The 17,599-nt window shown below is 35.6% G+C and overlaps 1 protein-coding gene across 3 annotated transcripts in view; it reads right to left on the reverse strand.

Annotated features, from left to right (window-relative positions):
* The window catches only part of MAP3K1 (mitogen-activated protein kinase kinase kinase 1), a 95,480-nt gene that overhangs the window by 3,400 nt on the left and 74,481 nt on the right, over positions 1-17,599 (reverse strand). For all 3 annotated transcript variants that reach the window (XM_074202404.1, XM_074202405.1, XM_074202403.1), the window contains exons 7-19: positions 13,400-13,521; positions 12,806-12,887; positions 12,510-12,693; positions 10,937-11,218; positions 9,390-9,511; positions 7,350-7,441; positions 6,884-7,073; positions 5,434-6,706; positions 4,951-5,103; positions 3,658-3,820; positions 2,453-2,584; positions 1,501-1,643; positions 678-809 (exon numbers count right to left, since the gene is read on the reverse strand). In XM_074202404.1, the coding sequence (XP_074058505.1) occupies positions 678-809; positions 1,501-1,643; positions 2,453-2,584; positions 3,658-3,820; positions 4,951-5,103; positions 5,434-6,706; positions 6,884-7,073; positions 7,350-7,441; positions 9,390-9,511; positions 10,937-11,218; positions 12,510-12,693; positions 12,806-12,887; positions 13,400-13,521 (3,070 nt within the window). The remainder of the gene's footprint in view (positions 1-677; positions 810-1,500; positions 1,644-2,452; positions 2,585-3,657; positions 3,821-4,950; positions 5,104-5,433; positions 6,707-6,883; positions 7,074-7,349; positions 7,442-9,389; positions 9,512-10,936; positions 11,219-12,509; positions 12,694-12,805; positions 12,888-13,399; positions 13,522-17,599) is intronic.

Consider the following 17,599-nt stretch of genomic DNA (forward strand, 5'->3'; position numbering starts at 1 on the left):
CCAAAAAAAAAAAAAAGAACATGGAAGACCTTGGTTGGGCAGCTGAGCTAGCAGTCAGATGGCAACGGATTGAAGAGAGGTGGTGAGCTAATGGAGGCCTTATGGGGAGATACTTAAGAGATGCAGCTGAAGTCTGGATGGGCTTGGAAAAAAACAAAGGAAGAGTTTATTGTTGTTGTTTCTTTAAGGATTGGGGAGATTAGATTGGTAGATTTGGTAGAAGTACCAAATAACATTTCTTCTACAAATAACATAACTTCTACCAATCTACATCTGCAAGCATATGGGAAGGAATGGAGAGGGAACGACTGAGGATCCATGACATATAGAATGAGTTCTGAGAACAAGGTTCTGGAGGAGAAAAGAAGGGGTAGGATTGGGGAGCAGGCAGAGGTTACTTAGGAAGATGAAGGAAGAAAGAAGGTATGACAGGACAGAACCTTTAAGGAGAACCCCTGAAAATTTTTTTTTTAATTTTGGCAAGTAGATTTTTCAAAATCTAAGTCCATATAAAAGGTAAGGAAAAAGTAATCTTATATTTTATTAAAATGAGCACCTACTATAACAACAGTATGCAGAATACTGCAGTTCTAGTCCTAAAGAATATTCTTATTAGATTACACACTTATATTTTAGCAAAAATATTTGAAACAATGGCACTTGTCTTTTAAGCTTACCTTAAATATCAAAGCAAGATGATTAGAGTGCTTTTCTGCATTCCAAGGTGGTTTAGCACAAGTCATTTCTATAATAGCACAGCCAACACTCCATACATCACAACTCCTACCATATTGCTGACCTCTTAGTACCTAAAATGCCAAAAACAAAATAAAAATGTACTAGTAAATATAAGATTAAGCAAATTTGTTAAATATCCTTGTTCCTAACCTAAAACCAAAAGGAATGAGTAGTGAATAGGTTTGAATACCTTGTCACCATTTCCCTTTACTTTTGTGCCCTAGCAAAAGGGAGGGTTTGAACTAGATAATTTGAGGATCCTTCTAACTCATTTTTATTTACTTAGAGACTTAGACTTCCCACACTGCCATACTTTATCTAGAAAATTTAACTGGTAGCATTAAAAATTTCAAAGAATTTAAGAACTAACATTTTGGAGAAAAGCCATGAAAAGAGCACTAAATTCTGAAAAGCTCCTGAGGGCCTTCTCTAATATTCTTATCATATCTGCTTCTCTCATGTGGCAAGGCATCTCTGATTTTTTCTCACTGGCAATATCAATTCACTCTTAAATGTCCTACAATATAATAACTGCAAATAATTAAAATTTTATAACTTTAGATTTACAAAGCATGTTATCCATAATTTCTTTATGAATACACGAAGGTGTCAGGGTGAAGAAGGGGAGAGTTTTGTGAACACAGAACTGTTATTTTAAAGAAGGTCTGTTCTCTTACTAACAATGAAGTAGGTTGAATGCCTTTGAGATGGACTGGCAGTTCCTTGTTATACAGAAACACCAAATCAGATGTTGCTTCTTACCTCAGGTGCCATAAATGCAATTGTTCCCAACAACTGTCCCTGAAACTCTCCAGCACCTGTTCCTTTTGATGCCAATCTAGCTGCAGCTCCAAAGTCAGCAATTCTCAGTCTCTGACCTGTGCTGTCAATTAACAAATTGGCACCTGTTGATGACGAAATAAAAATTACAAATGACTGCTAAAGGCAAAAGTGCAAAAAAGATCTAAATACAAAATCATTCACAAAATCAAAATGTAGCAAAGATTAGTTTCTGTGTTAAGACCGACAGGATATTCAGATCTGCTCTACTCTTAATTTATTTCAAACAAAGACTCCATAGGTGAAAAGGGGAGGAACAATAGCTGTAGTATAATAGAAAGAATATTGGATTTGGAGTCAAACTGACCTGGATTCAGATCCTGCTTCTAATATTTATTTTCTGTGTGTCCTTGGGAAAGACCTTACTACTTCTCCCCTCGGCTTCAGTATTCTTATGTTTAAAAATGACAGGGCTGGGCAAGATCTTTCAAGTCTGTCTTAATGATAAATCTATCTTCTTGAGAACTAAGTAGAATGACAGATGATAGGAAAATAGCATAAATATTCAAGGAAACATAAAAGGAAAATTCTACTTAGAAATTACACTACTGGGGTGGTTAGGTGGCGCAGCGGATAGAGCACCAGCCCTGGAGTCAGGAGTACCTGAGTTCAAATCCAGTCTCAGACACTTAATAATTACCTAGCTGTGTGACCTTGGGCAAGCCATTTAACCCCATTGCCTTGCAAAAACAAAAACAAAAAAAAACAACCCCCCCCCAAGAAATCACACTATTTTTCAAAAATCCCTGAACCAATGCACTTTGTTGGCTTTAAAAGAAATAACTTCTAGAAATATATTCCCTCAGTCTCAGTTTATAGATCTATTTGCAATTAACTGCCACAAGATAAATCCTAAAAAAAAAAAAATTCCTACCTTTGACATCTCTGTGAATGATCTGATTTTCATGGAGGTAAGAAAGACCACGAAGCAATTGCTCTGTGTAGTTAATAACGACTGATTCCTTGAAGGCTCCATATTTACTCAGCAAATGAGCCACAGATCCTCCTGAAAGACAAATGCAACTAGTCATAATCATTATAAATATGACATAGAACTAAAATTTTGTGATTCATGTTAGTTATCTAAGCAATCAACATTTTAATATGTAGTAACATTTTAAACACTAAATTCATATCCTTTGTCAGAAATAAGAACGGTTGAAAATCTAAAGCATAGTTCTGTCTCTGATATAAAAATCAGTGAAGCAGAAACTATATGATTTCCTCTGCTACTGAATTTCCCAAAAGGCTGGATTATCCTTTTAAAAGTATACAGACATTAATTTTAACCATCTTAGATGGAAACGTAATGCATTATTTCTTTGTTTTCTAAACAGATCCCAATACTATTCAGTGGCTCACAGGATCAGAGCTAAAAGGGACTGGGACTGCATAGACTGAATTCAGATCCAGCATTTTATAGATAGGGTTGATAAAAATATCAGCTCATATTTAATCTGGGGCTCTATGTGCTCTCCATTCATAATCTCACTTGACTTTCAAAACTACCTGGGAAGTAGGTGCCATTCTTGTCAACACTTTATAGATAAGGAAACTGAGGCTCAGAGGACTTATGTATGCCCTTATATAAGGTCAATGGACAACAATGTCACATTGAAAACATCAACAATTAAGCTACAGTTGAAAGATGGTCTTGAAACTAAGATTCTTTTCAATTTTTGCTTCCTTTTTAGGCTACTCTGACAACATGACTGCAGAGAACTTAGGGACATTTTGCATAAAATTTTACTGCAGCGTATGCTGTGACCAACAGGTGATAGTACTCTCTGACTTTGAGAGGCAAACAGTTTCTGGGGTTGGGGATCATAATCAAATCTGTTTCCATGGGACAGATACTGACAGAAGTTATACTCCATTGGCTTAATCTTTCAGAATTCAGCATTGCCTCCACTCCTTGATGAGGAACATGTGTAAAACACTAAAAATTCAGTAACTACACCATAGTATCTAAATTTATAGGAAAAAAAGTAACATTTAAAAAAACCTAATGAATTTTAAATATTTGCTGAAGTTAAATTCCAGGCATTTAACACAGTTTTAGATGAACGCCAGGGTTACCTGCCATCCACTCTATGAAAAGATTATAATTGCTCTTCTCACACGTGGCACCCAACATTCGGATGATATTGGGGTGGTTCAGGTGACTCATCATCCTAATCTCTTCTCTCAGTGCTTCAACTACCTCCTCTTGCTCAGAAGATGTATTCCTGACATATGTCACCTGTTTAAATGCAAGATTTAGTTCAAGAAAAATTCTAAAGTACTCTAATTTGCATTCTTATTGAAATTATTTAAAATAAAAATCTGAATTTCTATCAGTAAACAGTATATTGCCTTCTTACACAAACACAGACACCCCATCGACATGCTCGGGTACTTAATAAATGCTTTTTAGGTTTTTGCAAGGTAATGGGGTTAAGTATCTTGCCCAAGGCCACACAGCTAGGTAATTATTAAGTGTTTGAGGTCAGATTTGAACTCAGGTACTCCTGACCCCAGGGCCAGTGCTTTATCCATTGCATCACCTAGCCACCCCTTAATAAATGTTTAAATGTTTAAAGGTACTTTCTTCTGAGCTTGCAAGCAATAAAAACCTAAATTTGGAAGCAATAAAGATATTAAGAACAAAGTGAAGAAGAAAGTGTAGGAGAAAATCTGGATAAATTTCCAACATAAGATTTTAAATGGTTGGACGACAGAATAGCAAAGATGTTTGTCTGTGGTTATGTAAATCAATATTAAATATTCCAACTTTGGTATTACAGCCTTGATTTATTTTATCCATTACAAAAATCAAATATGATATAAAAATGAAGTCCTATTAATCACTTAATTTTTATGCCAATCCTAAAAGTAAAGATTAGGTTACACAACAATAATTATTAATGGTAATATAGTAATCAAAATATTTTAAAAATTACCTATACTCAGTGCCTCATGATGTTATTAATACTATTTGTGGGTAACATAAAATATAGATTAGTATGAACTAGAGTCTGATATTTTTAGAAACCCTTTCAAATATTAGGAATAATGAGATAACGTTTTTAGATAAAGGGCTGTTACTGACTTTTCTAAGTTGTTTTTTTTACAAGGCAATGGGGTTAAGTGACTTGCCCAAGGTCACACAACTAGATAATTAAGTGTCTGAGGCCACATTTGAACTAAGGTCCTCCTGACTCCAGGGCCGCAACACCTAGTATTACCTACTTTTAAACTTGTTTTATTGATATCTTTACATTGTTATCTACTTTTGTAGTTTAAAAGAGCAAAAATCAAAGTATAATCAAACAGAAGGGATTCTTTGCACTCTGTTATAATCTCCATTCATATCTGTTCATTGGTATTTACCTGTTTCACAGCCATTAAAGTTCCAGTTCCTACATCTTGAGCTTGATAACAAGAAGAAAATGCTCCAAGGCCTATCTGCTGACCTTTGAGCCATTCAGCATCTTCTCTATAATGGTGCTTTGCTTTGGTATGTCCTGGCAGAGTCTCCGGTGTCTGAAAATCAAAGTTTTAGTGTTCAGGTGGAAAATCTTGGTTTTTAACATTAATACTGATATGATGACACTTCCAATTAAGTTTCTAAGTCACCTTTAAGTTTCTAATATAAGATTCATTAACTCAAACAGTATGATATCATTAATGACAAATATTACCTTTAAAACTTATATAGGAAATCAAAAATCTTGGGCCAAAGTACTACAGTTTTATTTTTACATTAATATTAATTGTTGAAGAAATCACATATTAACTGGTGAAAATAGGTTTTTCAAACTTCAGATGATATCAAACCCAATTATCCCTGGAACTTTTCCCCAAAATACTCACATCTTGCTGAATAATGATTATGTCTTCTCCATTTTCAACTTGTAATTGAGGAACAACTGGCAGGGCATCCTGTGATGCAGACATCGCCATGGCGATGGACAATGCTTCTTCTTCTTCTGCTTCCATTTTTTCTTTGCACTTCTGGTTATGATTTACATCATCTTTGTAAGTGTCATCATTCTCAGCCCTTTCAGGAGAAAGGACTGCAACCTCTGACTTAAAGGTTACTGTTGTATCACTAGTAGGCATAGCCTCAAGCAGGTCCTCAATACTGGAGTTAAGTTCTGTATTGACATCTAATCTGCATTTCTCATCTACTGGTGTGAATACCGTCTCTTCACTTGGGATGATAGCGCTGCTGCTGCTGCCACTACCAATGCTGCCATCACATTGTGCGATATCATTCAGGTCAAGGGTCATGCTATTTTTTGAGACTTCTCCCTGCTTGTTCATGTCTCCTGGTGTGGGTCGAGATGGCTTTGGCCTGTGTATGTGACTGGAAGGCATAGGCCTTGCTTGCGTAAAAACTGGGGAAAGTTTATCTGGTTCTTTGATTTCAGAACAATTTCTAACAATCTGTAGAGAAAATTTTCGTTGCATTTGTGGAGAAGCTGTGGGTATTTTGCAGGGAATGAATCCCTGAGTTTTGTGTTTAGAGACATCTGTTACCGAACCACCTGGTACAGATGGAGTAGAAGAAGGAGGGGAGGGCAAAGTTGGGAATAATAACTGAGAATGACTAGATGAAGAAGAGTTCAAACATTGACTGTGGGGTCTACCTTTTGTCTGAAGGGCTGGCTTTGGTTGCTCCATTGTTACTGAATTAGGAAGTCCTAAAGAAATGCCAGCCAATGTATCAGAAATATCTTCTGGACTGGCACTTGATTTTGCATCACACAAAGGTTTTCCGGTTTTCTCTAACTGGACTGTATGTTCAGGGGAATTGTTTTCTGTTGTTACTGGGGAATTATCTGGGGCAGATGGTTGTAGAAAGCCATCCTGCCTGCAATCCAAACAGTCTTCTATCCCCAACTGGATGACTTCAGCAATTTCCATCTCATCTGCAATAGCCATCAAACGGCGACGCATCCTTGTGTAATGAGTAGAGCTTGTAACACTCAACATTTCCCACAGCTTTAAAAACACATCGGGTACTCTGGCAACCATTCTTGCAGCACTTAAAAACACCCTCCGGGACAGTTTACCAACCATTGAGTGAGAATTATCAATGAATTGCAAAGCAAAATTCAATAGAGACAGTAGTTTCTTATACCTAAAAAAAAAAAAATTATAATTAAAGTTTATATTAGAGTAACTTTAGGAGTGTTAAAAATGTTTTAAAATTCTGTTTTTTTTTCTTTAAATTATGCTCTATACTATATCTACATATTATCTCCTGACTGGTTTGGTTTAAGAGAGAAAAGTAATAACATTTATAAACAAAGAGTACCTGTCTACTACAGTATCAGCTTGTAATACTTCTCCACTGATAATATGGGGATAAAATTCTGCTGGAAACTCCAACAACATTCTGTCTGTAAGACAAAGGCGCCCCAATAGTGCTTGCCAATTACTTGATTCAGTTTGGTTTCCAAGAATACAATTTAAAACATAATCAATACCACCAATACCAATGGATCCTATAAACAAAAGGGAAAGAAAAGGGTGTATTAAAATCTACATCTAAAACTAGATAGTATATTATATACACATAAAATGCATTTACTAAATACTGGTTTTAGTAATTTTTTAAAAGACTAATTCAGATTTCTAATTAACATTATCTGACTGAATACATTTCCCCAAATCTTCATCAGGATCCTTCCTACTATTTTGATAGATTAAACTTATATACTACAAAAATGGCACCATGAATGAATTAATGGAAAATACATGATAAAGTTTGAGACTATTACCTGATTTAAGTATTTCTCTCCCAACTGTCAGTTCTCCTGCTTGGCCCTTACATAACTCCAACAATGTTGAAACTGAAAGCTGACTTGTGCGGCTAAAAAAAGGGAAAAGAACAACTACCTCAATACTAGATAAAAGTTTGTATGAAAATTTTAAAATGTTTGGGGAAAACGAAAAACAAATTGTTACACATTTAGTTTCTGAAACTCAAACCTTAGCCTCACAGTATAGAAGGAGAATTCAATTCAAATAAATTTCTTCAATTAAAAAAATATATCTAATATTTCATTAAAACTAGGTAAGGAAAGTCCCTGCTATCTCTTTCCTCACATTCTTAGATTGTGTAGTATATGGTTTAATCCAGTGGGTGGGCAGAAACAAGGTGGATTGTTTAGTTGTTGGGAAGCCTGAGCTGGAAGAGACCTCAGAGACCATTTGGTCTTAAATCCTTCATTGTGTTGATGAGGCTATGGAGGCCCAGGGAGATTCAGTGACATGCCCAGGATCTCCCTGATGAATGACTTCAGAAGCAGGATTTGAATCAAGGTCCTGACTCTAGAGCCAGAGATCCACATCAGTGTAAAGAAAAGTAGAGGACCATTTCAGTGTTCCTTTTTTCATGTATTCACATTAACAGATAAACTATCATTCAAAAGTCTGGATCTATCATTACCAGAAAACAGGTTCTTACTGATTTCTGAGGTAGAGATGCATACCAATCCTGGCTCAGTCCTAGACTTTGTTGGTCCTGTGCAAGTCCTAGGAAAATTATGATCCAGTTTCTTCATCTGCAAAATGGGGATCATATTTGTGCCAAGTCTGTTTATCAGGGTACACTGGCCTTTCCTAGGCTCTCTTTGATTCTGCCAATTGAGATCTACTCGTTTCCAAAAGGGAGTTGGAAGCACTTGGACTCTGGAGCCCTGCTCTGTTCCCAACAGGAATTGTTGTCTGGAGAGAAGTATACACTGGTCTCTGCTGAAAAGACTAATCTGAGCCTGGGTCACTAGCAATGCTCTCTAGAGTAGAGCTAATGACATTTTCCCTTTTTCTCATTCACAGACATCTCAAATTAAACCATGCAAAGTTTTAGGCTTTACATAAAAATTCTACAGATTTATGGTTGTGAAGCTGGTTGTCCTTTCTAATAAAATCTCCCCAAAAAGATTTCTAATAAAAACTGATATCCTTAGGGGACAGTATTGTTGTTTTTAAATCTAGTTCCAAAGAATAATTGTGCACATTTCTGCTTCTTCTGACCACTGCCTAGTCTGTAATGTCACTTATACTCTCTTTAGACTCTGGTCATCTAGTAATTTTCTTTGACTTCCTCTACTTTCTTAACTGACTCTCTGCTGGCTCTGGAGTCAGGACCTTGATTCAAATCCTGATTCTTAAGTCATTCACAATGGAGACATAGGCATGTCACTGAATCTCCCTCCTTAATTCCTTAAGACTAGATGGTCTCTGAGGTCTCTTCCAGCTCAGACTTCCCAAAAAACCTAAACAAAATCTACCAAAATCTACAAAATCTACTGGAATAAATCATACACAACAGAATGTGAGGAATGTGAGGAAAGAGATGAAAGGGGATTTCCTTCCCTACAATAATAATAATAATAATAATAATAATAATAATAATAATAATAATAATAATAATAATAATGTTTTTTCAATTAACTAATTTGGAAAAAAGAGAAAAATAAGGAGTAACCATATATACATTAAAGAGATAGTGAACTGTTTCATCATGACATATTTAGATTAGAAATGTGATTGCAGCAATGCATTTTTTAAAATGTTTGCAACAAAATGAGATGGACAGTAACAGAATTTTACTCTGAATGAAATTTCTTTAGATCAGCAGAATTAACCTGGTGATACTTTATTCTGAGTTTCTGTTTTAAAATTAGAAAAATCAACATTCATTGATTCATATATATAACAGACAATGTTTTTACTGTGTACAAGTAATTGATGACTAGTATAAGAAAGTAAGGTTGGAAGATAAGAGAAATTCATTAAAAAAACATGACTTATACCTATTGGCATCTGCACATTTGACTAATATAGTTTCTACAACTGGCCTCAGAAGTTTTTGGAGTTTAATTCTTTCTGCCAAACTATGGCAAGGAGTATACACCAACATGGCTCTTAATGTTTTCTAGGAGAAAAAAGAAAAACAAATGGAAAGTGAGTTCAATTATCTCTATCCAGTCACCTTTAATTCTCTAAATTCCAGCATACTTTTGTAAGAAAAACTGAAACAAAATCCAGAGAAAACACTGTGAAACAATCTATTAATAATTCTTAAATGTAATGGTACAAATAAAAACTAAAAGGAGATAACCTCTAAGGTCATTTTCAGTTCTAAATCTATATAATTCTTCAAAGACCATCTAACTTTATATATTGATATGTACCAGCTGAAACCTTGTACTTCTGCCTCTAAGTAATAATTAGATTTGTAAATAAATTCTTGTCCTCGATTCTTTTCAATTTGAGATTATGTCAGTAAGCATAATGTCAATTTTAACCATTTGATAAAAATTCTAGTCTTCATTATGGGCTCTAGGTTCATTACTTGTTAGTTCTGTGATGTTGGGCAAGACAATCTCAGTTTTTCATTTGTAAAATGTGTGGAAACAGCACACTACCCATCTCAAAAAGAGATACAGTATCCCTAATTTGGCAACATCCAACTTTCTCCACTTCTGACCCTAATTTTTTCTGCTTGTAGTAAAAATTCCAAAAATAAACGAACAGCCCAATTACTCCAAAACGTCTTTCATATTGCCCTACTTCTATGTCATCACCAAGCTCCCAATCTATCAGTTTAAATTCTACTTGCACTTTAAGGTCCAGTCCAATGCTCATCTCCTCCAGGAAGCCATCCCTAATTCCCAGACCCCTTGCATTCAACCCCCAGCCAGCACTCTGGTGTGACTCTCCTAGTTCCTCCTGCACCTCGTGCCCACATTCTTCCACACTTCAGACTGCAGTGAAGTGCAAGTGACAAAAAATGATGGACAGGGAATCATCTCAGGCATGTAATTGCTCTGTAAATATGAACAAGCGAGTGTCTGGCCCTCAGTGTTATTTGTAAAAATATAGTGTCAGACTGGATAATCTCTAAGATCCTTCCCAAAGGAGAGCTTATCTATTTTATTTAACTCTTTTTAAATATATTTTGAGGAAATCACAATACCAACATGAGTTAAGAAGATAACTTCTCTCAGCACCCACAACATTGTGCCATCCTGGTAATGCTTAGTAAGTGTTCACTGAAGCTGCTGCACAAGTACAAATACCAAGGAAATGATAGATTTTCAGGAAATTGTTCCTGACTTGCTTATAGTATCAGAATGTTGACTCTAAAACCTATTTTGTTTTATCTTTGATATGGCATTTGCAATGATAAATTAACATAATTAAAAGGTATACAATAGGATTGTTTTAGTATCATACCAGTCAATAATCCTGTTAAACATCAAAACTACAATCCCAATTAGAGGCACTGTCTATTCAAACAATCTACATAAAATCAATGTGACAAGCACTGGAAGAAGTAAGGAATACAAGCACTTACTAAAGCAGCAACGTAGACCTTGTAGACAGGGTCGGCACAAACCATGGACAGCACACTACAGCAAGCCTCCACCACCACATCTCCAGAGGCTCCAGCTTGCGGCGACCCACTTGCGGCTCCAGCACTGGGGTTGTTTCCATTGTTGTTTCCAGAATTTCCAGTGCTTTCCCCATTAGCCAATAGCAAAGCACCACTAACATCATGGGAAAGACGCCTGAGTGCCATCTCTCTTATATTCCAGTTTCGAGAAAATAAGCAGCCCACCAGTTCCATTCCAAATACCTACATAAAATTTTCAAAAAACCAAACATATGCATACAAATCAATCTGATTATGAAAAATGAAAAAAAAAGGCTCTTAAGTATTACTGCTTATTATACATCAAGTACATGAGACTTTAAATGCCATCACCCTATGACCTATCTGTAGGCATTTCTACTTAGCTATGTCAGTCACAATAACTTCTATTTAGGATGAGTTAGCTACTATCTTAATCACATATCCCCAATAATCAAGGAAACGAATATTTTCGTAACCTAAGGATATCTATATATTTATATATACACATATGCTATTATGTATCTATCAAGTTCAACAACTGGGAAACCAAATTTTCTCATAAAACTAATAAAATAAAAATGAGCAGAATAGCATAATTACATTAGAACAAGATTAGGAAAAGTCAAAACAAGAAAGGAATTAAAAGTTTTTTACACCTCTACCTTTCCATTATCTTGCCTAAGAAGAAAAGCAGGGGGAAATGTCACTGTCATTGATCATGGAGATCTTTAATTTACAAAAAACTGAATACACCTGTGATCAAGTGTTTGAAGGAGAGACTGTCCTGTGGGAGAAGAATTAAGCTTCTGATGTTTGGCCAAGAAGCAGAACCAGTTGAAATCAATGGAAGTTGTAAAGAGATAAAAAGTTAAGCAAGTTTCCCTAAAATAAGATCTATGGAAAAGTGGAATAGACTGTGCCTCTAAAGGTGGTACTGAAGGTCTTCAAGCAGAGATATGCACAACTATCAGGGAATTGTTTTTTGGGGTATAGAATGGACTAGGTGACTCTCCTGACAATCCAGTTTGTGATTCTGAGTTCAGACTTAAGAAAACTCTAAACTGGAATGTCAAACATTTCAGTAAGGGAAAATGCATAATTTTTATTCTCTAAGAAAAATATAAAAATAGGCTAATCTAAGCATAAGGGATTAGACTAGATACTCTTGAGGTCCCCTCTAGTCTTTTGATAAAAAAAAATTGCTCTCTAGCTAATTAGATGAATAACTAGCAATGATACCAAACACAATTTTCAATGAGATGATTTTTATTATGGTAGGTAAATTTCAAGTCAAACAATAACACATGGCACATATGTGTGTGAGATCTCAATGAAAAGTCTTAGAAACAACTACTGACCTTATTTTTTTTTTAGATGTTAAATTTCCAGTAGAATACAAGTTCCTTGAGAGAATGGATTATTTTTCCTCTATGGTCACTTACACATAGTGGGTTATTTAATAAATGTTTTCTGAATGAAACTGAGTGAAGAATTTTATTATGAGACTAATTACCTGAATCCATGGCTCAGCTAAATCTTTATAGGCAGGAGGGATCTGCTGAACTCCATAATGAGTAAGGTTAAAGTTACTGTCCTGATTTCTTCTTTGTGATCCAACAGAAGGCTGCTGTTGTACAGTTTGCTGTTGGGCAGCTCGAAGAACAGAAGGGGAATCCACAGGACTTGGCAATTCATGGCTAAAATTAAAGTATGAATAAGAGTTTGCAAAAAAAATATGGTTTATATTATTATATTACAAAATATTTCTATCTTTGAATAACACTCAGAAGTCATTTGTTAGAATCTGACCTATAGAAATCATGAGATCTCCACTTGGATCTACACAGAGGGCATATCAGAGGTTCTCTATTTCTTCTACATTCTTCTGCCCCTGAAAAATAAAAATAGAACTTAGATACAAAATATTCCCTAAACAAGAGCTTGTGAAAGTGTAATTTTTAAAAAAGCATATACAAGCAGTATCTTGTGCAATATATCAGTTATAAAATTTATACTGAGGAAATTACGAAAAGTGATCTGGGGAACTCCCTGACTCATTGAGAAGAATATGACAGGGACTTTACCTTTCCCATTTTAAAAGATTTGGTGCTACAAAGCAAGAAAATGGTGAGACTCAATTACTCTGATTGCAAGTGCCTTTCATAAGTGTTATTTTGTTAGTTACCATTAACCAGATTTTTACTTGCTCATTTGCAAATTTCAAGAAATTCAGATTAGTGCCAAGCACCCAAAGCATCAAGTTTTAGTCTTTACTAGAGACCAAATTAACCAGAACACATGCTCATACTGGGTTGAATCTTGTTAAAATCTAAATTAGTTGGGGGTAGATCATGGAATAATTTAATTACATTTATGATGAGCATGAATAAAACAGCAACATACAAATTGACATGCAGTGGTGGTGCAACTTGTTCCTACAGCCATCTTCACATACTGTCAGGCTCTCTTCATCAAGCATCCCTAACAAACAAATGGGACACATCTGCTCCTCTTCATCCTTCATACTATAGAAAAAGGAGAAAAGACAAAAATCAATAACAACATCATCAAAAACCTCACAATTTTAATGATAATGGTTTAAAAATATTAATTCTAATATTTCCACCTTATTAGACCATGTATGACTTGATTACTGGAAAAACCTATAATTAATTACATGTCAGTAACCTTTGCTATTCCAACAGTAAGTCACAGTGAAAAAAAAAGTATGGGCTTAAAGTTTCTTGTATTAATATGATCTTTTATTATAACAAATTTACATAAACTTTTGGATGTGACTCCAACAAACATAGGTTTTCATCTATGATGTCATTATGGGGAGAACTTGGCTGGTCTGAGAACTTCCTTTCTTGGTGACCATCAGTCATTTTTATCTGCAGCTCACATCTCAAGAGATGCTGTGTTCCATGAAATGCCTAAAAGTTAGCCTGTCCACTGACTCCTCTATCTTCTACTACATTCATCACCAGCCTATAGTCCTCCTTATTCTAGAATGATAATTATTAAGATAAATTCTGCATGAAAATGATTATCAAGAATCAAGTTGAGAACACAAAATTTCTCACATTTTTACCAAAACATCTTTTGAAAAACAGTATTAACTTACTAGTACATTTTATCCCTGATCAATATGACAGTAAGATTTCAAGTGAAGGAGCAGCTAGGTGGTTCAGTGGATACAGGACCACCCTGGAGTCAGGAGGACTGAGTTTAAATCCAGCCTCAGATACCTGACACTTATTAGCTATGTGGCTTTGGGCTGAAATCATTGTGCTGAAATCATTCCATTCAATCAATACAGTCAAACATCTAGGCAAAGTGAGAACTCAGCAAATCTGACTCTACTTCTGGAGAAAGCAGCACCTAAATATACTGAAAGGATTTGTCCCTAGGAAAGTTGGAAGGAAGTGGTAAAGGAGTCTTATCTAGGTCTGATAAAGAATTAATAATATCTGAGAGTCAGAGGAAATTTCAGATACTGAAATGTGATACATCACATAGAATAAAAGCTGTTAATTTAACATTTACTAAACCTGTACTCCAAGTTAAGACCTGCACTAATGGCTTTCTCTAAAGTCTCACCATTGAGATGACCCTCTGGTTCTCAGAGGCCTTAACAGTGAAATACAAGATCCTACAAGTCCTTCCATTTTCAGAGAGGTTCTTCAGTAGGTGGATGAATGCTACAGATTAATGGGTTGATTTTTTTTTTTGCCACAGCAAACTGAAGAGTTCATCTATTAGACTGTAGAAATACTGTACTGTGGTCAGTCTGCAACATAAGGCTATCCTTAAATTTTTGTAAAAGTATAAAACAAAAACAAATTTAGCTATAATATGAAATATTACACAAGTTCATTAAGGAGGTGATGAAAAAGTGCTTCAATGGTCCATGGGAGAACATCATCACCAAAAATGTATAATGAAAGACTGTCACATAATGGTATTTGAATTGGGTTTTAAAGAATTAGTAGAATAGCAGCAGGCATAAAGAAGGAGAATAAGAGTCTAGGTAGAAAGAACTGGGGCAAAAGATTTTGCTCTAAGAACAGATTATTTGGAAAACAGACTTGCAGGTAAAATTAGTGGCAGACTAAGGCAGGAATGCCAGGGAAAGAAGTTTTAATTTTATGTAGTTTATAGAAGGGAACCATTAAGGAAAAGAAGAAAAATGAGATACCTACTACTATTCTTCATGAGGAAAACTAGCATGAAACTCAAAGATGTTAAGTAACCAACATTACACCGAATCTATGGAGGAGCTGAGACTAGAAGACCTAAGACCGTGGCAGGTTTCAAGATCTTGGAAAATTTTTTTTTAAAAAAAAAAATACAATTGTAGGGCAGTTAGGTGGCGCAGTGGATAGAGCACCAGCCCTGGAGTCAGGAGTACCTGAGTTCAAATCCAGCCTCAGACACTTAATCATTACCTAGCTGTGTGGCCTTGGACAAGCCACTTAACCCCATTGCCTTGCAAAAACTAAAAAAAAGAAAAGAAAATACAATTGTCAAGCCCTACAAATTATATATTCTTTGATCCAGTCAGATTGGGCACTCATTTGTACCTATCCCTTGGCTGCCATTAGAAGTTATTCTACCCAATGTTGAGGCTCAAGTAACTGCAGATAAAGCTCCCTGATGTGGGTAAAAAGGTCTATTTATGAAGGTCAGCAGAATCACACTAAAAATTACAAAAATTACAATCACACTAAAAATTATAAAACAGCTGCCCATTTTTCTCCTACAATCACTTTTTTCTTCCTGAACTGGTCACAGATGCTAGAAAACTTAAAAAAAAATGTGTAAAGGTATTAAGAGGAAACCAAGCAGTATTATAAACTAGAAATTCAGATAAAATTTATGTAATGTTATAGTTTATGATAGAAAGCAAAATTAATTCAAATTTGAAAGCAAGTAAACAGTCAAATTAGAGGTGTAATCTAGAACTGAATATATGAGCATGGTGAAAAATGCCTATCTCTATCTAGATTTTCAACTTGGGAGTGTGGGGGAAGAGAAAGGGTGGGGAGGTAGCATAGAGAGAAGGTTTCTACCAGAACATTACCTATCCTAGACAGAACATGTAAAAAATTTCAGACTCTTACTAGTGTTTGGTCTCTTTCCTTTCTTGAGAGAACACTTGTAGTTTAATTTTGGCTACTTGGTTTTGATCAATGTACAGCATGGAAACAATATAAAGGCTATCGACTGCCTTCTGTGGGGGGGTAAGGGGAGGGAAGCAAGATAGGGGGAAATTTGCAAAATCCAAAAATAATTAATTAAATAATTTGAGCTGCTTGGTTTAGGTTTCAAAATGCTAATCTTGACATTTCTGTAGCTCAAAGAAACATGCAGCTTGTTCTATATCTCATTAGAGCCTCCTAACAACCTTGTAATATGGGTGCGCTATAGGTAGGATTGGATTGGTCTCATTTTATAGCCCTGCACTTAGGGAACAAGCTAAAAGAGATATTTGCTTATGGTCACAGAGAGAGGATCAGGAGAAAATCTGAGCCCAAGTCTTCCTGGATACATGTTCTACATTCTGCCCACCCCCTAGTATTTCCTCCCTGAAATAAATTAAAAGGCTATGAAAAGGGCATAGTAAAAACAAAGAATAATAAGGGAGTTCAAGCCAATAAGCATCAAACATGAAGCTCTGTGGAACGCAAATGAAACCTCAGGAATGAAGTCTAAGTTCTAACAGTAAGAAACAACATCTTAAAGTAAGAAAACGAGTCAAAGGATCTGAATTCAAATCCTGATTCTGTCTCTGTTATCTTGAGAAAAGCTCTTTCTCTTCCTGGGCCCATTCCTGGGAAGTTGTCACATAAAGGTATCAGGCCAAAGTATTGCTAATGCCTTTCCAGATCAAAGGTAAAGATCCCCATTCCACAATGACTGAGTTATGCAGCATTTCACAGCCCTTAAATGGTCCTCAGCTTCTACTGTGCATAAACCATATAAACCCTTCATAAATGTAAATTCACACGTAGACTCCTGCTTTGATTACAACTGATGAGGCTATTTCCTAACTTAACCAGAATCTTACTTTAAACAAGTATTCCTTTAACTCGACTCTGCTTTGAGGCTCCAGTAGTCTGAGGCACAGTCAGGAACAGCTGTGACATGTGCTGGGGAGACAGGGGAGACATGAGACAGTCCTGCCCTCAACAAGCTCACTATTGAATGAGGATACAAATTTACTGCTTAGATGGTAATTGGCTCTTAATAATAGTTATTACTTATTAGTAGCTTAATACTTCTTAATAGCTATTTTTATATTAGTATTTATTAATAGCTATTTTTTCCTATTCTCTCAGGGAAAAAATAAAAATTACTTTGTTCCCATTAGCAAAACATAACATAGTATGGCTCTTCAAAAGCATCTATTAAATGTGGAACTGCTGATAACCTGTTTTCTGGCACCAAAATGGTTTTTAGAAAACAGCTTCTTTATCTCCTGGGCTTATTAAATAGCCTTCCCCCACCCCCATCGTCTGCCAGTCATCCTCTCCAGCCCCCCAGTGCTAGTTGTTGACCTTGCAGAAGGTTCTTGGTGTTTGATTTTTCTGTGTAGGT

Source organism: Macrotis lagotis, chromosome X (genome assembly GCF_037893015.1).
Source record: "Macrotis lagotis isolate mMagLag1 chromosome X, bilby.v1.9.chrom.fasta, whole genome shotgun sequence".
Classification (NCBI taxonomy): Eukaryota; Metazoa; Chordata; class Mammalia; order Peramelemorphia; family Peramelidae; genus Macrotis; species Macrotis lagotis.